The sequence below is a fragment of the Ornithodoros turicata genome, chromosome 1, assembly GCF_037126465.1.
Source record: "Ornithodoros turicata isolate Travis chromosome 1, ASM3712646v1, whole genome shotgun sequence".
NCBI classification, from domain to species: domain Eukaryota; kingdom Metazoa; phylum Arthropoda; class Arachnida; order Ixodida; family Argasidae; genus Ornithodoros; species Ornithodoros turicata.
The window spans coordinates 140457662-140482763 of record NC_088201.1 but is presented as its reverse complement, the minus strand read 5'-3'; the positions used below and the strand labels follow the sequence as shown (position 1 = coordinate 140482763).

The window sequence follows — 25102 nt, the reverse complement described above, 5'->3', positions numbered from 1 at the left end:
GCTGAAGCACCCCGTCCACCCGGAAGACCAGTCTGGAGTAGTCTACAAACTACAATGGCAAGACTGTGACACGTGTTACATTGGCGAGACAGGCAGGAAACGGAACACTCGTTTCAAAGAACAGAAGCGGGACATAATGAGCGCGACGCACGCCACACGGTTTTAAGCACGGTTCACACTAGTGAGTTTTCATGCGTGCGTACGGGTGCGTACGATGGTTACCATGGCAACAGGAGCGAATGAGACCTTACGCAGTCGAATGCAAGGAGTTGGTCTGAGCTCAACTTTTTCCAACGCACGCTTCAACCCGCAAGGAGAGAACCAATCACGAAGCCGCGTTCTGGTCATGCGCCCTTCTATCCTGCTGATGTTCTCTGTTTCAACATGGCTGCCGTAAACATAGATGTTTCTGTGGAGCGAGTGGAGAATCCACAAAAAGATACACATGGCTTGCGCGACGCAACGTTTCGGACACACGAGCTCATCTGCATCGAGGTGGAGAAGCGCCCGTGGCTCTGTGACAACTCCCGGAGTGATTATAAAGATACAATCAAGCGCGATAAGTCTTGGGAGTCCATCGGTCGTGCGCTGTCAATGCCAGGTAAGTAGGCTTCTGCTTTGTTTTTGTGTGCGTGTGTGTTTACACAATACCATTTCGCTTGTTATTCCTTGCAGCGAGTGACTGTCAGAAATTATGGAGAGGGATCCGTAACAGGTACGCCCGGGAACTGAGAGCCTCGGAAGCCAAGCGGAGCGACATGGGCGCAGGGGAGGTCTACCAATCGAGTTGGCCACTGTTTAGGAGCCTCGAATTTTTAAAAGAATTTATCAGACCACGCAGGTAAGGAATCAATCAATGTACTTTGCAGCTGGGCAATGTTTTATATGTACGGCATGTATCGTGTATAACACATGCGTTGCGGAGGGGCATATACGTCGTGAAAAGATTTCGAAAGCAGAAGTGGACAACATAATTGTGCAGTGGTTAAAACTGCATGCGAGCAAAGTGATCTTATACAGCTACCGTTATCATTTCCTTTCTGTTGAGTTATTGGCTTGCTGTATTACGGAGATAAGAAATGCTCAATCCATGCTGTGTAATGTATTTTCATTTACCTTACTGCACATGCGTTATTATGCAACTGCCATAATAAAACTTGGACATTGCCATGCCATCACACATCAGAAACAGGTGAGCACAACGAAATTAAAAATTAATCTCATATCACCTGAATTCAAAACCCTCAATTCTGCTCCCCAAATGCACTAGCATGATATTACTATGCGCACAGGTAATTAATCTACCTTATTCTGCTTTCAGGACCAAGAAGCTCCCTGCTCCTCGTTCTCCACATCAGCTGTGTCCAGGCAGCAACCACCGCCTGCCCCTCACCCAAATGGACAAGTTGTGCACACACCGTCAAGAGACAATGAAGTGTCTAGTGAGTATACGTAATGCATAGGAAAGTTATGATGGCCATGCCATGCCAGTCAGCAGCAAAAGGCTAATGCTGCTACTGCCGACAACAGTGTAGTTTGTCACCTGTCTTTCATCTACATTAATTTCATTTGGTTTTGATTATGAATAATAAGCCGCCGTGTTGGTGGTAACCTTTACCTCCCCCTTCTTTATGCCATTAAATATATGCGCCCCAATACTTTCAAATTCATTCGTTTTGAAAATGATAATAGCACTTGGAAATAAATGATGATATATTTCGGTCTGATGCTATGTGGGCAGGAAGGTCATTCCAGTTTGATACCATCAGCTGGTGTGGAGAGTAGAGGAATTTTTTGGTTCGCGTAGGTAGAGCAAGTACTTTTGTACGGGTGATCAAGTCGTGGAAATAACTTGTGAGGGGGTTGGCAGTAACTGGGGTGGGGAAGGGGGTGACCGTAATATAACTTATGAAAGAACGCCAGGCCTGATACCTTTCGTCTGGTAATTAAAGGAGTAAGAGAGAGTTGGGCTTTAATGGCAGAGACGCTGGAAAAAGGGTGATAATCACGAACAGTAAACCGCGCTGCTCTGTTCTGTACAGATTCGACTTTATCGATTAAGAGGTGTTGGGATGGGTTCCAGATTGTAGAAGCATATTCCAGCTGTGGCCAGACTAAGGTTGTGTAAGTGAGATAATTCGTTTCAGGTGAGGCCAGGTGCAGGCGACGCTTAATAAAGCCTAATGATTTATTTCATGGGTCACGATGGAGTTTATGTGTGAGGTCCAGGTGAGGTCGCTTGTTATAGTGACACCGAGATATTTATACGCAGAGGTTCTTTGCAGTGAAGAATGCGGAGCTGTGTATGTGTACATATATGGGGCTGTCAGAGAAGTGACTGCCATGCATTTAGATTTATTGTCATTGATTTCGATAAGCCATTTAGAACACCACAACACACGAGTAAAGACTATACAGGTTAGATTGAAGAATCTCGCAATCCCTTATTGATTTGATACTTCGGTTACGTTTCTTCAAGTTTGTAATGACGCTAGTGTCGCCCTACTTTTTGTGGAGCAGCGGTTAGCAGTATTGCTGTTACTATGTTTTGGTAGTACCACACTGCAGCAAATTAATACTGTATTCTCAGATCCTAACTACAGCAGCAACAATACAATGACGGATGGTGGAATGAAGCGTGATGAACTAAAGCCTACACTACATAACTAAGTAGCCTTGTATTTAACGTCTTCACACTTATTGGTCACAGGACAGTATGGATGGCCCCTTTCTGCCATCTCAGACATTTTCTCAGCTACGCAGCCCAGAGCTGCAGAGCTTGGAGATGACACCCCCAGCCGCAAGACCAGTGCCGAAGAAAAGGAAAGCATCTGAGGAAAGCCTCGCTTCGATATTGACACAGGCAACGGAAAATATGCAAGTTGGGGGACGGTGCACCAGACCTCATTTGGACACGGATAACGAAGAAACTTTATTTTCATTAAGTCTTCGGAACAGACTACGGTCCTTGGAAGTCAAAAAAAAAAAGCGTCTAGCATACATGCAAATGCAGAATGCCTTGTTCAATGTCGAATTTGATGAATGAGCGAATTAAATCATTCATGTTGCTTCACGTGTTCATAGCCAGTTGCAGTCTCAGTCAACACGTGAGCCCCTCAGCACTACTCTATACTGCCATGACAGTTCACCAGATGCAGAGCAGAAATACTGTGCAAGTGTGTCACGGACCTCTTTTGCAGATCTCGAATGCATATTGGACCCGACTATCTGCATGTCCCTCAATGCATCACCACTAGTCACACTCTGTCGCCATTGTCCCATGTGCACGCTGCCCGACACATCTTCATAGTCTGAATACCCTGGAGGGCATACAAATGCCTTCCTTCTGTTTCTTCACAGGTCCTTAGATAGTTGTGCAGACAGACAGTGGCATACACAATAGCATTCACTGTCTCGAGTGAGGCATTGATGGGCTGTCGGTAGATTCTCCAGCGGCTCGAGAGAATCCCGAAAGCATTTTCAATAATCCTTCTTGCTCTGGAAAGTCTGTAATTGAACACTTTGCAAGTGGGTGGAAAGTGTCTTCCAGGGTATGGCCGCATTAGGTTCTTCATTAGCGGGAATGCCTCATCGCCTAGTAGGACACAAGGCATGCTTACAGATGTTCCCGAAAGGCACTGTGGGTCAGGCAGTTTCTCACAGTCGTTCAACAGATCACATCCATAGCTGTTGCGGAAGATGCCTCCATCACTTCTCGACCCACACTCTCCCACATCAACCATAGTGAACTTGTATGTTGCGTCACAGGTTGCAAGAAGAACAATGCTGTGTGTGCCTTTGTAGTTATAGTACACAGAGCCACATTTTGCAGGGGCTTGGATTACTACATGTTTGCCATCCATTGCGCCAAAACAATTTGGAAAGTTCCACAAAGCCCAGAAATCTGCTGTTACCTTTGTGAGAGCGTCCTTGGATGGTGTCTGTAATTGAAGGTGCTTGGTGTAATGCTACTGATAAATGGGGTACAATTTTAAATAATAGTAGCGTAATGGTAACATACTGTCAGGTAGATAGGTTGCAGGGCAGTCATGATAGCTTCACAGGTCTCCCGGATGACAATGCTGGCTGTGGACCTCCCGATACGGTAGTTGGTTGCACATAACCTTTGCGACGATCCGCGTGCCAGGTATCTCTAACAATCATTGTATAATATAACATTAGGCTGAATGAACTGTGTACAAGACAAAATACGTATGAATGCACATACTGATGCACTTAGAATAATATGAACAACTCGTCCTCAACTCAGTGTTAAACAGAGTCTTTCAGCCGGCGATATCGATTGCCGGAACGATGTATTCTGTCTCTCGATCAGAGGACCAACCAGTGACAGCAAGTGGTCGAACCTCGAATGAAAACCAGCATATAAGTATCGTATCCAACGAAATGCAAGCCCCAAAAGAAATGTGTGCGCGCTAATAACCATACCTCTCTTTCGACATCCGGAAATAGTCAAAGAGGTCTTGACCGTCACCTTGGCGCATGTATCGCACGAGGTGGTGAAATTCACCAAACTGATGCAGCGGTACCAGCAGATCTCGGACCCAGACCCGTCTTCGTCCGCGCTGCTCCAAAAGCAATGCTGCCGAGGAAAAACTGTGCAACGAGCGCCCACTCAACTACATCGGCATGTTCTAAATATGCCGTGACACATTCAAGAGCCTTGTTTGATAGGATTTCATTGGAGTCCTCGCTTTCTGTAACATCGCACTGAGGCGCGGTTCCCAAGCATTCCGCCATTTTTGCTTGTCGCAAACGGATGTGACGCAAGGCGCTCATTGGCGAACGCTTTTTGTGCCCGCATGTATGTGAACAGTCTAGCGGAATGGTCTGTACGTACGTGTACGCACGCAGCCGTACGTACGCGTTGAAACGCAATAGTGTGAACGCTGCTTTAGACGGAGCTTACAGAGCGTTGTTGGTACACGGGACATTGTTTTGACTTCGACAACGCAGTGACCTTGACTCGAGAACAAAGATGGGGACCCAGAAAGCTCCTAGGTTATTGCCACATACGTGGTGACCCCTCGGTTTGTAACAAAAACCGTGGTCCCCTTCCCGAATAATACCCCCCATCCCCTTAAATAGCGACCGGTTGTGTAATCGCTCATTCAGTTTGGCACTGATGATGTCTGTCGCATGACGGACGAAACGTCTGAGTAAACCTTGCTATTTTGTTATGTTAAGACAGAGTTCTCTACTTTTTTGTCTAGTTATGTCGTCTCCCGACTTTTGGAGTATTTTTGCACATGGCTTCGTTGCTTGCTTCCAGAGAAATGAATGCTTTGAAAGCAATCGCTTCTTTCTTTTGTTAATGGCGCCGACTGCAGATTTTCTTGTCAGATCACGGAGTAGAAAGGGGAAAGGAAGAGAGTGAGGAAAAGGCAATACATGTAACCTCCAAAGTAGAGGGGTAATCTCTACGTCTTTATCTTTACGGGTTTGTAGTACATACTAAATCAGGGGCATATTTTTAATTTTTCTTTTTACTCTTTGGATAAGCCACAGCCAGACGCTACGAGGTTTAGAATATAAATGATGCTGGTGGTGACGCAACCATGTAAGCATGATACCTATAAACGCAATGCAGTCGCGAAACAAGAACGCATTCCCAGACTCCGGTACCAGAAATCCGGTACCGGAGGATGTAGGCTGGATACTGAGACGTCCGGATGACCGAGACATAGCTGTCACATCCTCCACGACCATCTCATGCGCAAAAGTAGAGTATTTCACAATGTTCTCTTTACCGTGATATTTTCGTTGTCAGTGATCGTCGTGAAACTTACCCGTTAAGATGCTCATCATGGTAGTCTTACCAGCCCCGTTATGACCTAGGAGCACCGTGATTTCACCTTTGAAAAATCTGACGTCAATGCCATTCAAGGCTGTATTGCCTCCGAAGTTCTGTGCAAGCAACAGAAACGCAGGATTGATATTAGCGAGTCGTTGTTTCTGTTTACGTACCTTACGCAATCCTTTTATCGCGATTACAGCTTCTGCATTCGGATCTGGTTCAAACCGAGCGGGATCCTGCGCCGCTAGGGCTGCCGCATCTATATTATCGACTGTGACCCTGGGACTCCAGTACTTCGGCTGATATAATTGAAAGTAGGAGGAACGGAAAAGAGTCATTGACGGCAAGACAAACAGACGAGCGTGATAGGCTTCTGTTAGCTGTGCCAGAAATGCCAATGCTTAAATATAGTAGCGGGTGACTGTGGGGGTGCCAGAGAGCAGAGCTGATGTTATGATAGTGCACACAAGTGTGAGGGATGCCATGTTTACCGTTGGTTGCCACTTGCCTACCGGCTAGAAGACGAGTGAAAACACGCACGTTATGGTTTGTGGGACACTTCCGACACGCACAATGGACTATAAACCTCACTTTGAGATCGATAAAAACATCACTTCCAATGAAATAACGAAAGCTATTTTAAATTAAAATATAATGAAAAATAGTCATACTAGTTGTACTCTATGATACCATGTTAATCTGAGAGCATGTGGCGGCTGCGGCAGTTTGTGTTATACGCCATCTAAATCTGCCCTGCCTATGCACTGTCGTACGTACCAGGCAGCAGTGACCAGTTCCTATTATATGTATTTTCTGTTACATCCAGCGTGCCGGTAACTGTAATAGTGCCGTAAAGGTACGTTGCATATAGGGTAGTTCTCTACACAATATTCTCTATACGAACGAAATTTCCTACCTAATACGATCAGGCTATAAAATTGTGTCTCTCGAATAAATGTGAATAAGACGTGTCGATGCCACTGTACAGCATAGAAAAATGAATGCCCTAGTTGGAACTTTTTGCATTACATGACGCATGCAGCAAAACCGAATTTCTCGAAGGGTGTTCCGACTTCTCTCTGTACAGGTGAGTGGATTCATTTGCCGGTACGCCTCTTTAAAACACCCTATTGTACTCAAGATCGTTGTTTCCAGGTTCTAGTGTATTTTCTTAGGTTCTCATGCTAATTTCACTTTCATCCGGCGGTAATAAGGTAAGTAATTTAGCCACTCCGGCGACCTTTTTGAACCTCGGCTTCGATCTTCTGTTGGCTTCGTCTCGCCTTGCATTCCGCTTGCTGACAGACCTTGGTTTGGGCATTGGACTTCGGGCATTCATAACTTAACAACCTGAGAATGGGGGACAAAAAACTACAACACAGACAAGTCTGAAAAGTTTTCTCAACTACACGAACATATACAGAATTCAAGTGGGTGAGACAGAAGGGTGATGGGGACGTAAGTACATTCCCCAAAACCAACAGGGAGGTTAGGGAAGGCTTACTGACACAGTTCCCAGAGGAGATCACGGACAGCGTTTCCTTCATAAGCCTTTTGTTAAGGTCACTTTCACTGGACACTACATAGGTTTTATGCCGATCTGGGCGCTCAACCTCTACAAACTTGTATGTGTTTTACCATTTCGGAAAAACAATCATTATATATTACTTTGAGAGCATGCTCCCGCAAGCGATCATTTAGGCAATGTTTACTTTCTCAGATATTACAGAAACCACATTCCAGAGGTACCTGATAGACGATATTAGAACGACAGTTTACATACACAGTTTCTCAGGGGGTCAACGAGTCTAATCGCAGGTTATGTCTAAGCTGGTTATGGGATATTTTGTGAAAATAAGGAATTACCGCACGATGACCAGCAACACTCTTTTCTTTTAGGGAACAGGAAGAGGAACAGGACATCAGTGCAGTCTTGGATTGGAGTACCTCGCGTTCCTCAACCGAGATAGATGGTGGGACAGAGAACAATGCAACTGGTGAACACAATAAGTTTTCAGAGCATTTGACAGTAGGCCCGTGATGACTAAACTGTACTTGAACCGTGAACTTGAGTGAGTTTTTGAATGGCAGGTTGCAGCAAACAAGATATGCTTAAGACCTAATTTACCATACTTCCAGCAAAGATAGGGGCTGAACAAAAGTCGTACATCTAAAAATTGTAGCTCGCCATTCATGTCAGTAAAATCCAGTTCCTAAGCGGAGACCTCATAACACGTTCACAGTCATAAATACAAGACTGACGACAACAAATCATCAACATATCTTCTTAGAAGAAGAGAGGCGGTGGAAACAGTTGAAATAAATAACATTACAGCAGAATCAACAGTATGCAAATAAATTTGAGAAAACCAGTGCAATGGCGGAACCAATACAGATGCCAGTCTTTTGAATAAACAAATCTCTATCAATAATTAGCAGTTGATTTAAGATAGAATTCTAGAATTTGAAGAAAAAAAAGACAGACAGAAATCCGTTTCGGACTGGAGGTGCACCAAGTTACAATCTAAAAAATCCCTTACACGGCTTAACATAGTTTCCGCTTGGATTGGATGTCCCTGTGAATGCACGGTTATAGTGCTTAAACACACCATGGATTAATTGAGATGGCACCCGGATTAAATTGAATAGCATCTGGATTTTTTCAGATGGGGCGCGGATTGAATTGGATGGCGCTTGGATTATTTCAGATGGCACTTCACGCAAGCGGATTAGAGAACTGATGTCCTGAGGCTGGAACACATTGAAAGCGCGAATACATACAAAGCTTCAGTTGTCTAAGATATTGAAGAAGGAAGCCACTGAAAAGGTTAGCTAGCTGTAAGACTCGAACCCACATATTCTGGATTACCGGTTCAGGGCTCTACCAATTGAGTTAAGCTAACACCCTCCCCAGCGACTTCCAAGGGAGCGTCATCTGAAGGGACAAATCATCCACTTTCTCTGACTCATCTGACTCTTACATTTTTCTCAGGCATACACACAATCATTCGGCGGGATTGACACTAGTGGAAACTGTTGAACACGACAGAGCTGATGTTCTGGGGCTTGCACACCGGGAAAGCGCGAATACGTACGAAGCGTCAAGTGCCTAATATATTAATGATGAAGATGGAAGTCACTGAAAAGGTTAGCTAGTTGTAAGACTGGAACCCACATGTTCTGGATTGCCGGTTCATGGCTCTACGAACTGAGGTAAGCTAACCCACCTCCCCAGCGACTTCCAAGGGCGCGTCCATCTGAAGGGACAAATCAACCACTTTCTCTCACTGATCTGACTCTTACATGTTTCACACTCATACACACAATCATACGACGGGATTGACGCAAGCGGCAACAGTTCAACATGAGAGAACTGATGTCCTGAGGCTGGAACACATAGAAAGCGTGAATACATACAAAGCGTCAAGTGCCTAAGATATTAATGATGAAGATGGAAGTCACTGGAAAGGTTAGCCAGCTGTAGAACTCGAACCCACATCTTCTGGGTTACCGGTCCAGGACTCTACCAATTGAGCTAAGGTAATACTTGCTAATCCAAGCTAACACTTGCTGAGCTAAGCCTTGGAAGCTGCTGGGGAGGTATGTTAGCTTAGCTCAATTGGTAGAGTCTTGGACGGCTAATCCAGAAGATGTGGGTTAGAGTCCTACAGCTGGCTAACCTTTTGGGTGACTTCCATCATTCGACGTTAATATCTTAGGCACTTCAGGCTTTGCCGTTCCCATGGTTGGGCATGTATTACAATAATTTGTATTATAACAGTATTACTGTAATACATTTTGTATGTGTATTACGTATTATAATGCGCAAAGACGCGTATTACAAGTATCGTAATACTGCAGTAATAAGTGTTCGTTCACCCCGTATGCGCTATCAGCATGGTGATAATCCGGTCAGGCGGGTCAGCACACCACACGTTTTAGGTCATCCGCCCTTTGAACTCCTTCTCCTCCGGGGATTATTCAGTGTACCATCTCCGCTCATAAAATTCCTGGGAATGAAATGGACAATCAGAAGTGTTTCAAGCGCTGTGTTCAAGGTTAATGGACGTATCAGGGCCGGCTTCTACTTCTGGTACTCGGGAGATTTTTGCCCCCTCCCACGCTGGGAGCCAGCTCGGGAGGGACGGTTGCCCTCAAACCTGGGTAGTCTTAGAAGGGACAGGTCTTAGACGTCTTGTAGCATATTATGTATGTAAGAGTTGCTTATGACGTGTTCTAGAAAGATTACCGCGTGTACTCGCGAGTGCGTCGTGTGCGGTTTAGGATTCATTCGCACAAAGTCCAGGTATGTACACGTGGAATTTGACTGCGTCATTATATTTACATTTGTGGAGTGCGCACACAGGGCCGTATTACATGGTGTCATTTGCATTTCAGAGTCGAGGGCAATGCGTGAATGGAACGAAACGCCAATATTCAGCAAAGAGCGAAGTTGTACATATAATATGTAACGTGGTTTCCTCTCATAATTAGCCGTTCTAATTTATAGTTTGCGTTTGTCCTCCTTTTTGCGAACGTAGCCGCAAAGAACGAAGACATCGAACGACGTGCCTTCCTGCGATGTGAGTGAGTTACGGAGTTACTTTGAGTGGTGAGTTAATTTTCGTCATTGTTTACGATACAGAGCACCGAAAAATCTACCATTGGTAAAGAACTGTTAGGAGAATAAAACTTTTCGGTGAACATATTCTTGTGTCATTTTATGAATATTACGAAGGCACGTTATCCTTATTTGCGCTCGAAAAGCAGCTCAAATAACGTATACATATTAAATATTTGAAATACAGATATGTTTAATTATCATCTTCGCGGCTTGTTAATTAAACCTTGTCAGTTTGCAGTTCCACATTTTCAACCCTCACATACGTTGTATTAACACATAAACTACGTTGCCGTTACGCTAAATATGCGTTCCTGTCGCTGTTAATTCAACCAGTTTTTGGCTGTGCCGCCACGATGAATCCACGTTAGTTTTGAACTTTGATCCTACGTTCATTTGATTGATTTTAAAGGTGTGTTTACGTTGAATTTTCAATGTTGTGTTGACGGGGATGTATTGTACCGTCTAGTTATTGGACATACCAGCACGCTGGATGTAATGACATTGAATGCCATTCGCACGAATTCAATCCTGCAACAGATTAATATACCAAATGCCGTTTCCACAGTATCCGCATTAGCTATGGACATTTGCCGACACCTCGAGCACACACACATATATGAGAACTAGCCTGCAAATCACCGTCCTGCTTAGTGTTTTCTTAGGGTGCAGCCACACGAACACACTCGTACACACGAACGAAAAAATTCCACCTGTTAGCTTGAGCTTGGTGTGTGCCTGTCTTAGCAGGCTTAGTAGGCAGTTCATATTTCCAGAATGCTACCAACGTAAACGATATTCGTGTTTCCTGGCAGGCAGCCTGTGGTAAAGACATCTACACGATTGCAGCTGTTGTTACGATACCAGAAGAGGAAAGTAGAATGGTTGCGGTATTCCAGTCACCCACGGCAGTACTCTGGTGAAATACCACACTAGGATGGCCATAGCTAGGTCGGTAGCCAGCATCATCATCCAGACGTCGAGTATGGTGATGTTGTCTTGTTCTTCTGAGAACACCGTTACGACAGACCATCCTGCTGAGCCTGGTACATTCAGTAGGTGACATTCGAGGGGGTTGACAAAGAAACGGCAAGCAGAAGAAAGCATTCATACCTTTCAGGTCACAAGCAAGTTGAATTAGTAAGATTGTGTAATAAGTTCCAATGACAGGCGTCATGCAGCAGGCCAATTTCCAAATGCGGGAGTACATCATATACGCAACAAGTGAGTAACCGACCTTGACAATTGGCCACAGTGACGCCACCAACCAGTAGATGATGGCAAAAGTGACAGCCACGTTCGCTGAAAGAAAGCAACACAATCCTTTACAGGAGCAACGAAATTGCATTTATGGATTCAGTAAACCTTACATGGCATAGGAATCATGGTGTTGGAAGCAACAGTTTCATCTTATCAATCTGATATTGAATTTAAAATTCACTGAAAACACTAAATGCAGCGTCATTTCTACCCCAGTCGCACAGATGACGGACATACCCTGGCCTTGAACACAATGATGTGATCCTGTGTGGCGCGCTGCCAGAAATTTCATGCACTTAATTGGTTTTCTACGCTTGGTGCAGCGCGTCAATTACGGTGAAGAGTTTCATATATTGCGTTGCAGTCAGGTCTGTGCAGCAGCGAATAGAACTGAAAAATGGCAGCCGTATCCTATGCAACACCGGCACCATGCGTTAACCTGCGTTACTTGCGACTGTTGCCTGTTAATCTGTGACTTTTCGTTAACGCAAAATCACAGGTTTGCGCGACGATGTCATTCGTTTTTGGGGGTTGTGCATTGTGCATCGTGTGCATCGTGCATTGTGCATTGTAATGCGGACAGTTCATTCACGTTACGTTTTACTTGTTGTTACACTAGCATGTGGGCAGGTTTGTTCCGCCGAGTCGCTGATGCTACGATTGGCAGCATCAGGGCACGCAGGAAAACATAAACCTGACAATTGTTATTTCTTTGTTGCTATTGGGAACTACGCAAATTCTGTGCGCTGAGTGAAACTAATGATCACGCAGGAAGTACGTCATGCGGGTCCTGCGCATGAAATTTTGCTCATGCACCGTTCCATGCAATGATATACACGCCTCATAGTGCATATGCGCACCTTATTGCACGATTCAATACACACCAGGCAGTCCGGCCTGTTAAGAGGACAGTTATGTACAAAAAGATTAACTTACACCTGTTAAAAAGGCATGCCACAAACAAGATATGCATTCCAACGTGAAGACAGAAGAGCAGCAAAGTTGTCTCAACGAGAGTGATGTCAGCGCCCGCTATGGTGGGACGGGATTTTCCAACGTAGACAAGTATTACGCCGATAGGGATGCAAGCGGTGACAGTGATAAAAAGCGACGTGCAGAGATGACCAACCCAGTAGATGAACTCACTGAGTCCCATGAGTTTCAGCATCTCCTGCAATTCAGAAAGACCGCGTCCTACCATCGATTCTATTTTGCGTTATGGTTAGCAGTGTTATACTGTGAGAACTGAAGTTCACCGCTTAGCACGCGGATGGACAACCGCCGCAGGGCATGATACCACTATGTTGTGTGATTTTAGACGGCAGGATGGCCTACGTCAGTCTAGACTTTCGTAATAGCTAATAGCCGAACTTAATTTCTGGATCTTGTAATAAATTAACAACATTCGGAATGACGGATAACTAGCAACGCATTATGTGATGAAGTTCCTTTACGGTGCAACGTGTGGCTCTCCGAAGATCGCACACAACTCATCCGATCCAGTGGCGTTACCCGACCCGCTTTTATATGCTTGGTCTCAGCAATCCTATTTGGCAGGTTTTCACTGGTATTATGGGTCAAACGTTAAAATTAAAGGCGCGAGTGCAGTCAGACAGGAAATCGCAGACAGTGAATGAGAATGGCTAAACACTAAAAGAGTGAAGAAGCGGAAACAAGAATTGCAAAAACGTCTCCTTTCGATATCTGATCCGCGATGGCATAGTTGACCGCCGATGTGTTTTTCAATGGCGCAAGTGCTAGTAGAGGGTGATTAAGTGTTCTCTTGTGTCTGTGCGAACCTTGCTGATGCGATGATAATTTAGCTTCCGTAGTGTAAAGACAACATATTATTCATCCTACAGCAGCATGTAGTTCCATGTGGCATATTGAGTTGTAACGTATCTGATGTTGTTACGGCCTGTCCGACACATAGAGGTGCGCTAATATAGTCAGCTACAAAACAAAGTGCAAAGACAGCGCTCACTGTTATCGGGTGGTTCATATTTGCAAAGAGGCGATAGCGCTATAATTTTGCGGAAGTTCGGTGGTACTTTCCGCTCTCTCCCGCCATAGAGCCTGCATAGTTCGACAGCATGCGGACCAACCAAGTTTCATCAACTGAACGAATGAAAAGTTACCAGCCATGTTGGATGACAGACTCGCCGATTCCGATGCGGACGCCGCGCCGTGAAACGCGATAGCAAAACTCAACGATGAAAGATGAAAGTCACTGAAAAGGTTAGCCAGCTGTAGGGATGGAACCCACATCTTCTGAACTCGACCACTTTCGCGACGTCGCCGCTGAAGGCCTCATTGGCCAACACGAATGTAGTGCTAACCTGGCAAGGGTTAATTTTTACCGATTTGGAGCACCGCGACGAGGAAAATATCGCTCTGCTTTTTAGTGGTATAGATCAAATCGCTACGTGTGGGACAGACCTTCAGTCCGTTGTGGGGAGTCAATGAACCAAGGATTGCGTAACACAGCATGCTATAACACAACCCTCCATTGCCACCAATGAAGCGAGGTGCCTGAAGCAATGCTAGATGTAACCTCGCATTGCTGAGGGCACTATCCCGTACATTGATACTTTTCTTTTTCCGGGAAGTGTGCCTCGTCGTGTGAAGATATAATACATTGGAGGATGGCGGTTTCAATGTACAATGAAATTGGCAATAACTCGAGCGTCTAAAGAGCGACAGGCAGTGCATGTGAGGCGGCCATGTGCTTTGAAGTGATGGAGCTGATTAGAGGAGGCGCTAATCTGTTGGAGAGATAGACCGCTATCCGACCCTGATAAGGCGAAGGTAGTTTCTCTGGTCGAGAAGCATGTAGTTCTGGTTTAGGCTCATTTGCATAGCGAAATTTGACAATTTATATCTCAAAGTACGTTCCCTTCACATGGCGTTAAATAACGACTGCAGATTTGAATAATGACCAGCCGCAATTTTGCTATCTTGCATTAACCGGCAAACGTCTAATTAGTACGTTAATTAATAAATTTTAGCTAATTAGTCGTCAAGTAGTTGTACACGCTGTCCTACAATGCGTTCCCCTTGCTGTGTAACCGTCCCGCTAAAACGGCATTTTGCTATCCCGCTATTTTGCTCGGCTAGGCTCCCTGTAGCGCATTAAAAAAAAAAAAAGAGGTGTATTTCGATAGGATATAAAGTAATCGAAATAATAATGGACCCTGGTCTTTGACCACGTGGGGGTGGAAAAGGTGTACCAACCGTATCATCGACATGATAGAACATACTACCGTTGTATCCTTCGCGTGCTTCACAAGTACCGTACTGGACCAAAGTTTACGGAACAGGCTCCGTCGGATTCCTTCCTCAGAGTGAAACGCCAGCGCCGTATGGGACCGTACGAACCTACAGGCGTGTACCCAGGCAATCCAGTCTCCTGTTTGCAAGTCCGTACGTTACCATTCGCTGCCGTTTCACTCTGAGGAAGGAATGCGCCGCAGCCTGTTTCGTAAACTTTTGTCAAGCACTGTACTACATCCTTGCTTCTTGCGGAGAGTACACAACTTGAGGTCCTACACAAGCCATGTAAAAAAGACAGAATTCAAGACTCATTTTCTTTTGAACGGCTGAACGGAAACCTAACGTGATTGAGTTTTTCCATACGCTATTTCTTCTGAACTATACTGTACCAGCACTACTATTTTCAGCTCTGTGCACATTCCACATAGGTGCTGCAAGTGCAGGGATGTACAATGTGTGAAAACGAAAACCTCACATTGTCCACATTTAAACGCAACATACATGTGAATGTCACCGTTTACTGAGATAATTCCTGTACTGTGGCTTGGGAAAAGTATTCCACGACATATGAAAAGCGAAGAAGACAGACATCAAGTCAATTGTTTTGGGCATGATGGGTCATGTAACACAGAAATCAGCGTTCTGAAAAATCGCCTGTTCATTTTATTTTAACCATGTTTTAACCATACTGTTGGTCCACATATTGTGGGTTGTTACAGGAAGTGGCTGGCATCAAAGACAACTAGGGTTTTTGTTTTGTTTTCTTATTTTTCACGAAAGTAATGATATTTTTACTCTAAAACGATCGCGGCTGGTAGACCATTCCAGCCTTCTACTGCATTTGGAGAAACAAAACGAAAAACGAAAAAAAAAAGAAAAAAGAAAAGGATTCAAAAGCAAAATGTCTCGATTTTAAAACATCGTCTATCGAGAAAGTTGAAAGGGAATGAGATATGTGAGTCTATCATAGCCATATGTGGAGTCAGACGAAATGCCTTGAAATGTTAATCAACGAGGACATAATGGATAGAACAAGTGTTTTGTATACAGTTTATACTGTTTATCTAATATGATAACTCGAGTAGCATAATTTTCGCTTTTTCGAGTAGCTAATTTTCGCACAAGTGCCTACAGTATAGTCAACGTGCACATTCTGTGATAAATTTGCTGAATATACACACCTAGGTATTTGTAAGAGCTGGCTTTCATAATGGAAGAGTTTTGTCAATTAATGACTATTTGCTTCTTTGTCACCTGCATAAATACAGTTTTCTTTACATTCACGCTTAACCGCATGGTACCAAACCATCTTGTAATTTCCTGCAGCGCCCTCGACAAAGCGAGTTGGTCAGCAACACAAGAACACATAAATCTGCGGTAAGGGGCAGTGTCATCTGAATACAGACTCAGAGATCACTAATGTCAGGAATTGCATTAATATTTAAATTCAATAATAGAGTCCCTAAGACAGATCCCCGAGGGACTCCAGACGTTACTTCAAGTAAGTCGGAATCAAAGTCCCTGAACAAAGAATCTGAACAAATAGTTTTTTACATGATAAGTATGACTTGGATCACTTGCTAAGAGTGTTCCCCTGACTCCCTTCCCACACCTGTTCCCTTGACTGCCCTACCCAGACACATCGCAGAGAAGACGAAGCACTCTGTTTTCATTCAGTGATGTTATTTCATTGGTCTTCCTCTCTTTTTTTTGTACACATACTGATTTCCGCTGCACTACGCTACAAAAACAATACTGCCGTTGCCCCAGAACACGAGCAGGTTTACTGACCCTCCGTGGCATTGCCAACTGTACGATGGGACAAGCCGCAGGAACAGCACCGCAAGCGACGGTGCCCCAAAGACTTTTTGATAGGCCATGCAATCATAGATACGGCCCATCCGGGGGCGGACCGCGTTATCAAGGGGCCCTTCTCCAGGGTGTCGAACCGAAACGTTTTTCGTTCCGGTTTTCGTTCCGGTTACATCATAAACGATCCGGTACCGGTTCTGCTCCGGAGCAAAAAAATAACGGTTCATACCGGTTTTTAACCGGTTCCGCTTCTGCGGGGAATATTCATCCCCACACAAAAAAAAATCAATGTTATAAAATGTAAACCCGTTTATTCCGCATACATGGTATTTAATATTAATAGACAGCTGAGAAATTGGTAGCTCCTGGTTCCTGTAGGTTACTGTCTGCTCAAATGGGCTTTCTCCTATCTTGAAGCGCATACTACAAACGGACTTGTTTGTCGTGATGTCGTACGTCAAGTACTTTCTTGCTGGGTTGGAGCGATCGTGTCCCATCCGAATGTCTGTTGCTACTGTCTAGCCAGCAAGAGCCACCGCACGAGTATGACGCAAATCGAGGAACACCTTCACTCACAAACGCGCTCGACGGCTCCGTTTTTTTTTTCTTCGTGTCCTGTCCACAAAAGAGTTGCCACTTCGCACGGGCTTGCCCTCGCGTATACGTAAGTCTATTCAACTTAGCTGCTCTCAGACAAGGGCGCGACATTACCGATAAAGAAGCCGTTATGCAGCCCCCTTAGGTCGCTGTTTAGTTGAGGAGAGTTTGGGGGGATCAAATTAAAACGAACACTACGGCACATTGTTAGAGAGTCACATGTACCTCGAAGTCTGTGTGCGTGCGCGAACTATAAACCATTACAAAGGGAGCCTAAGGGTCATATTATACCTACATATGTTCCTCCGTAACCGTAACCCTCGTATAGCATCCATGACATGACTTGAGAGCACACGACGTCTATTTCATTCGCCTATCCGTAGTCCAAACCGGCGAAGTTTTTTCTTGGACCGAAAACCGTTAAATATATTTTTCGGCTTCCCTCCTGAGCGAAAAAAACGTATACGGTTTCGATTCCGTTCCGGTTCGCACCAAAATAGCGGTTGTTTTCGGTTTTCGGTTCCGGTTTTCGGTTCGCTCCGACACCCTGCCCTTCTCCAATATGTGAAGGAGGCTCCCCTTTGCCTTCCTCCAGCGCGTACGCGGATTTGAAGGGCGACAACAGTATAACCCACGCGCTAGAAGCCGTCGTAGAGATTGCAGTACTATACAACCCAATTTTTTAAAACCCGCTCCTAGAGTACAAAGGACCGAAATATTTTCGTAGTAGTGGAGGGACATAATCCTCATCAACTCGCAGTGCATCTGCTTCGAGGAATTTAGCGTTACAGAACAGATATCCCTTTCTATCTGACATTGGGTTTCTCACTTGACCTGTCACTTCCCTAGTCATTAGAGAGTATTTCCACGAACATCTTCCCTCGAATGAAACGACCGATCCGAGTGTCAATTACAAGATAGAGCGACACCCTTATTAGCACAAGCAAAGATAATGTAGGTACCAGCATGCTTGGAAAGTCGCAGCAGCTCTTCCTCAGTACGTAATGTTGGGCAGTTTTCAAGGATATCTGCCACCAACGCCTTTATTTGTACAGCCTGACTCGCGAATACAAGTACTTATGCCATGTCAGACACAGGAGTGTTCATCTTTTTCTTCTATATGGCTTGATTAACAAATGAATAAAAGCACGGGCTGCAGTGTTGCATAGCCCGGAATAACCTCCTCATAAACACTGGGGAGTGATGCTAACACCGCTCCATGAAGGGAGTGCACACAGCACTCCACATTAAATACGGTCACGGAAATCGTTGCAACGCCATTTTATTTCGCGAGGGTAACCGAGCAACAGTTGGCTCTCTTTTGACTCCTTTTTTTCTCAGAGTGCACCTTCGTTCATTCCTTTGGCTAAGCCAAGGGAAACTCCATAAGCCGCGTGACTGTTCAAAATCCTGAAAATCCAATAAAAAATATGGACTTTTCATGTTTCGCAAAATTAAAATGAACTTACAGGCGAAAAATTAGTTTTATTTTTCGACGTAATCTCCAGCTGAACTAAATCACTTGTCCCAGCGTTTCACGAGGGCTTGGATGCCAGCAGCGTAGAAATCCTTACCGGCTCGTAGCAGCCATGGTCGGACCGCATTCTTGACCTCGTCGTTGCAGCTGAAGTAGCGGCCCGCAAGCAACATCTTCAGTGGCCCGAAGAGATGGAAATCTCCGGGGGCGAGGTCTGGACTGTAAGGGGGATGTGGTAGCACCTCCCAGCAAGTTCCTATAAAGGGCAACCTCCATGGAGCGAATTTTTGCAACGAAGTTCGCGCGGCAGACTGCCACGCGCGTTTCGCCGCCAGTTGTTCGCCGGCACCAGCTCCATGGAGCGAAAAACCAGCGGACGGCGTCGGGAAGTCACGCTGTGATGTCGCTGTTGCCAGGGTATAAGGTGAAAGCTTAGTGAAATCAGTTGCTCGAAAAAGTGCATTTAATGTCACAAATTTTGCAACTAAATCCAACAACTGTCTGAAAAGATGCGCCCAGTAACGTACCGAAAAGCATATTCACTACTGCGAAAAGAAAACATGTTTCTTGGCAGAGAATGCCTCACGTTCTAACGATGCAGTTGGCGAAACAGCGAGCAGACGACAGCATCCAGTTGCAAGAAGAGGACGACGACGATGATTCACGAGAGCAGACGACCACGTGCAGACGATCTGGCGTCACTGATCTCGATTGTAAAAGGCTGGATCGCGGATAGGGAGCGCGAGCGTGCGGCAACCGGCCGCCATCTTACTGTACCCAAAACAGTCGCCGCAGCGATCATGGCAACTTCTTGCAATTACGGTCGTACCAACCGTACCGGGAAGGATACAGGGCCGAAATTTCTACAGGTGAGTCATTCTTTATCAAGGAATAAATAGGCGTCCATTCTGTACATTTATTTGACAATTATGAAGTGTTTTTTTGCCCAAAACCAGCACTGGGTGCAAGTTGTTTGATCGCTCTTCCGAGGTTCAATCGAACACACTTGCATTTTACCCGCCGGCAAATACAGTTTGAGTGCATAATATGCTGAAGAGAACATGTTACGCTACACTGATAGTGGTGTCATCAATATGTGCGAGCACTCGAGCGCTTTTCTGCATGCATTGCTAGCACGGTACCTAGTGTTCTCTACGGAAGCAAGTGCGCAGTCATTTCTTTGAACCACCTTCGCGTATAAGTTCAGTATTACGTCGTAATAAGACCAAGAGGGTCACCTTTTTTCATGTATTGGTATTGTTTTGTGCCTTGGTTTGATTTGTGACGAAGAATCCTTGTGGTGTGACTTGGATACCGCCTTTGTGTCTGAGCTATGTTGTTAGCTTGTTGCGATAATAATAATTTGCAGCTTGTCGTGTTATTTGTAGCAGTGTGGTCTCTCAATACAGGTTTCCTCACGGGGGCTACCCAGAGGATCGTCTGTGTCATCGAGCATCATCTGTGTCATCGTCTGATGCGATCGAGCTTACAGATCCTCATTCACGGGTTCCAACTTTACGGGGAGGAGCCACCCCAGTGCACGCACTGTGGTGAGCCTCTCTCAATTTTGCACATTCTCTTTACATGTTCACATCATGAAACACATCACTTCAGAGAGTTTTATATACACCTTAGGCCCCTTCACCCAGCGTTGTGTCTTGGTGATGAAGCTATAATTCTTTTTAGAACAGCGTTTAAACGTTGAAATTTTTAAAATATATTGGAATTGTAAACCCTGTTTTTAACTGATGTTTTAAACATTTATGCAATGCTCTTACTAAACAACATATTTATTTTTAACTAGTTGCATCCTAACCAATGTTCTGTCCTTCACAGCTGCATCGACATACGCAAGAAATGGGTGCAAAACCTGAGCAGTGCCCACAAACTTAGATCACAACAGCACCTCCAAAAAGTAAAAGCATATGTGTCACATGAGATTTTTAAAGGTATTCATAGTATACAGGGTGTTTCAAAAAACGTGTCATTCGGACTTTATAAAAAAACGGGGCGACGGAAAAATACGGGCTAAAGGGCACTTGTGTGGCAACTGAATTTGCCATCTTGCAAAAATATTTTAATTTGATTTTAATTAACATAAATTGAATTTCTTTAATTGAACTCCAAAATTTCTCAAGTCAACCTAACGTTTTTTTTTACAGAATTAGAGAGCCTGTAGCGAACTTAGTCAGATCCACCAAGAAATCCGCTCGATATTGCAAAGGGTACTGCCCAAAAAAAGTCCCGAAGTTGAGGCTTCAGAGTTTCGGGTATTCAACAGCGCACCAAATCAGTCGGAAAAATGCGCGGAGGGCAGGACATGTTCCTGCCCCCATGAAGCTAGAACAGTTTATCGCCGGACCGACGTGCAGCACAAGACGCGCAGATAACAAGGCAGGTGACATTCCACCATACGTTGATAAGCGGCAAACAAAAATGATTCCGCCCCTTTTTTCCCGCTCTGTGTTTTTTCGACCTTCTATCTTTCATGGGGGCAGGAGCAGTCCTCCTCTCCACGAATCTTTGCGTCTGATTTGGTGCGCCGTTGAATACCCGAAACTTGGAAGCCTCAATTTCGGGACTTTTTTTGGGCAGTTCCATTTGCAATATCGAGCAGATTTCTTAGTGGATCTGACTAAGTTCGCTACGGGCTCTCTAATTCTGTAAAAAAAACGTTAGGTTGACTTGGGAAATTTTGGAGTTCAATTAAAGAAATTCCATTTATTTTAATTAAAATCAAATGAAAATATTTTTTCAAGGTGGCAAATTCAGTTGCCACACAAATGCCGTTTACCCCGTATTTTTCCGTCGCCCCGTTTTTTTATAAAGTCCGAATGACACGTTTTTTGAAACACGCTGTATAATACCTTGTATAAACTGTTGTAGATCTAACCCACCTCTACAGTATACACCCTCAGGAATTAAAACTCGTTGTGGAACTGTGATCATTGTTTTTAGTTACGAGGCATGCACATATATGCTATAAGAAGAAAATTATTTCTTGAGAATGCACTACTGTTAATCACACTCATGCAGCTGTAGGTTTACCTTCGGCCTCTTGGAACTCTCTGTAGTTGCCTTAGCTGCAGGAGGAGTGTCCTCCAGCATGTCAACTACTTGCAGAAATACTGACGTATTTAAGATTATGACACAGTTTGAAGGATTTCAATTCAGGAAATTTGCAGTGGCAGGGCCTGCCAGAGTGAAACCTACTGAATATTATATGGTGTCGAAGTGGCAGTTCCTTCAGGGTAGGAATATCTTAGATGGGAGCAAAAAGCTAAATTAACAAAGTGTTGTTTGCATTAAGCAATTTGTAATATACTGAACACATAGGCAGCAAAACAAAAATTTAAAATTCAGCATGTATGAAAATTGGGTGCAACAAATTTGCATAGTGTACCTGTGCATTGTCATTCCTGAGATATATATTGTCATTGCAGGGAGGTCACAAAACAATAAATGTATTGTTTTGTCACTTCCCTGCACATTCATTGTGATGCTTGATATATGCCAGAATAAATGTTGAACTTGAAAAATGTATATTCTCTTTATTCATAGAGCATAACATCACTTATCTTCTTTACAAAAGCATATCGTGTTACATCTGTCACGCAGAATGCACAACCAAGAAAGCCATCTTCCATTAAACATCACGTTTGACATGATTCAGTTGGTATCATTTCATAGACAGGGTACACCAGGGCTCCCGTTTCAAGCTCTAAATCGTCATGTTGCAGTTTGGAAACCGTACATGTGTAGTGCAAGAGAGCCCTCACACATTAAAATGTAAGATGGCAGTCACTGTTAATGCAAAGTAACTCCTATGAGAGAGACTGACGCTGCATAAAAGTATGCAAACTGCGGAAAGTGTCACAGAAGATCTTCAGAAATCGTGCCTGGTTTCACGGCACTGCTACCACACTCCCTTTTAGATGACGATGATAATGATTGGAGTTTCAGATGTGCAGCTGCATTTTTTGCAACGTGCTCCACATAACAAGCATGACAAAGTCAGCAGTGGATGGCAGGCCCTCGTCCCTACGCAGCTTTGTTCACGCTGCAGTTCTATTCAGCAAAAGCATGTGAGTACGCGTGAAGGACATTCAATTTCACCTGCAAATAATCAGAGCAAGTGAAGGAAGAAAAAAAAAGTGCGGTACTTCAAAAGGAGATAAGTCTTGTGTCTCAAGGTGGTGTTACCACTTACTAAGTAATTTGATTAAGTTTACATCAATACCTAGATTAACTGGCCTAAGCGTGATCTAATTGCGTGAAGTAATTGTTTAAGATGCTTCGGTGTGTTCATATTTGCGAGGCATTACGTCGAAGACAACACTGTCGTTCACTAAAAGACTCTTTCTTGCTTGATATAAATCACACTAAACGCATACGCCTGTCTGAAACAACGGCTGTGATTCTACGGGGCGATTTTTTCTACCATGCGGGTATATCCTTTCTGGGACCGTTCTTTGTGGAACAATTTTTGTCCAGAACGCAGCACGGGAGATTATATACATGGTTGTTGTTAATCTCACATCGTTTCTTATTGAAATATTGGCTGGGAAACGTGCTGTAGTACAATCCCCAGCGCTACACTGCAGTGACGGTCTAGTTTCGGAATGCAAAACATAACGTAATTAAGAATCGAACGGCAGGACACCTGTCAAACACTGTTAGGATACATCAGTATACTGGCACCTTACAAAATTGTATAACGACAAACAACGATCAACGCCTGCAGCGCAATAAATACTCACAATCTCTGTTGCCTCCCATTGTTTTCTATGGGCGCACAAAGCGCTTTAGGGCCTCCCAACATGCCTCTCCCCCACGAGCCCCTCTCCCATGCGCGATCCAGCCTTTATACATAGGGATCAGTGTCTGGCGTAGATTCGTAGCGGAAGAGCACTTTGATTGGTTCATCTTCAGTTGACGCTTCCGGAATCGCGGACGCTGGTTGAAAATATCTGGCATGGGCAGATCGGCGGCGGACGCTCACATTTTTGACGCCTCGCGCAGGGCGTCCGACGCTGAGCGAAGTTCGCAGCTTTTTCGCTGTACATTCGCTCCATGGAGGTTGCCCTTAAGGCGCGTGTCGTCAGATGCGCGGTATGCGGGCGTGCATTGTCCTGTAGGAGGAGGACTCCTTTGGTGATGAGGCCTGGCCGCTTTTGCTTCAGCACCTTATGCACATCCCTGAGAACCTGGCAGGAATATGCACTATTGATGGCGGTACCACTGGGCAGAAAATCGACATCAACAACGCCAGCCTTGTCCCAGGAAACCGTGGCGCTCTACAAGTTGGACGTTCTCAGGAACTCTGACACTGGGCTCTGAGCCGCCCCGGCCGGGATCGTCCTGCACTGATGTCCGGCCGTCTCGGAACCGTTTGCACTACTCAAACGCTTTGCTGCGGCTAAGTGTATCGTGGCCATACTGAGCCTGAAGCAGTGGCGTATCTAGAGCTACCTGCGCCCATGGCAACATGGTTAACATGATGTCCTTGGGGATGCGCTTTCGTGTGGTCCGCACTAGGTCTCACACTATAACCTCTCTAATGGCGGGTGCTTTAGATCATTTATGAATGTGCCAGGTTGAGTGCCCGACCTGGCATATTCACATTCGACCACATAATGGCGCCCCTGTTCACCTGGCGCCCATGGCACCTGTCCACACCTGCCACACCCTAGATACGCCACTGGCCTGAAGTCTTCTGTGAATTTCCGTGACTTTACGCCTTCATTCACGAGAAACTTTATGACAATTCGCTGTTCGATGTGCAGGCTCACCTCGTTGTCGGCCATCTTGTCCAGCACGTGTCTTCTGTTTTGTACAAGCTTTGGACCACTACGTAGTGAACGCAGAGGCCTGTCGCGTGTGAAAATGACGAAAAAGAAGTAGCGCGAGCCATTTATACACCCAGGAGACAGAAAGTCCCAGTTTGACTTGAATACCCCTCGTATGAAAGGAGTTTTTTTTTATATGCCGTGTTAGCGCCGCGAAGCACCTGTGGCTATGAGCGGCGTACAAACGTGGACAGATGGAGAGAGGACAGCAGGAAGGAGTTGGGGACTGAGGGGGACATGAAAGTCTCGTTTATATTTGATCCACCCTCTTAATCAGTAGCGCACGGTTAGTAGAAGGCTATCATGTGATCTCGAGATTTACGATGTTAATCGAAATTTTAATACGGGATCGAATTTGTTTCCGGCGTCATCGAGCATGATCAGTACTTGAGGCA

The 25102-nt window shown here is 44.8% G+C and overlaps 1 protein-coding gene across 1 annotated transcript in view; it reads right to left on the bottom strand.

Annotated features, from left to right (window-relative positions):
- The window catches only part of LOC135385990 (phospholipid-transporting ATPase ABCA1-like), a 246497-nt gene that overhangs the window by 149076 nt on the left and 72319 nt on the right, over positions 1 to 25102 (bottom strand). The window contains exons 6-10 of the mRNA XM_064615667.1: positions 12636 to 12870; positions 11553 to 11741; positions 11304 to 11482; positions 5989 to 6117; positions 5811 to 5928 (exon numbers count right to left, since the gene is read on the bottom strand). Coding sequence (XP_064471737.1) covers positions 5811 to 5928; positions 5989 to 6117; positions 11304 to 11482; positions 11553 to 11741; positions 12636 to 12870 — 850 coding nt within the window. The remainder of the gene's footprint in view (positions 1 to 5810; positions 5929 to 5988; positions 6118 to 11303; positions 11483 to 11552; positions 11742 to 12635; positions 12871 to 25102) is intronic.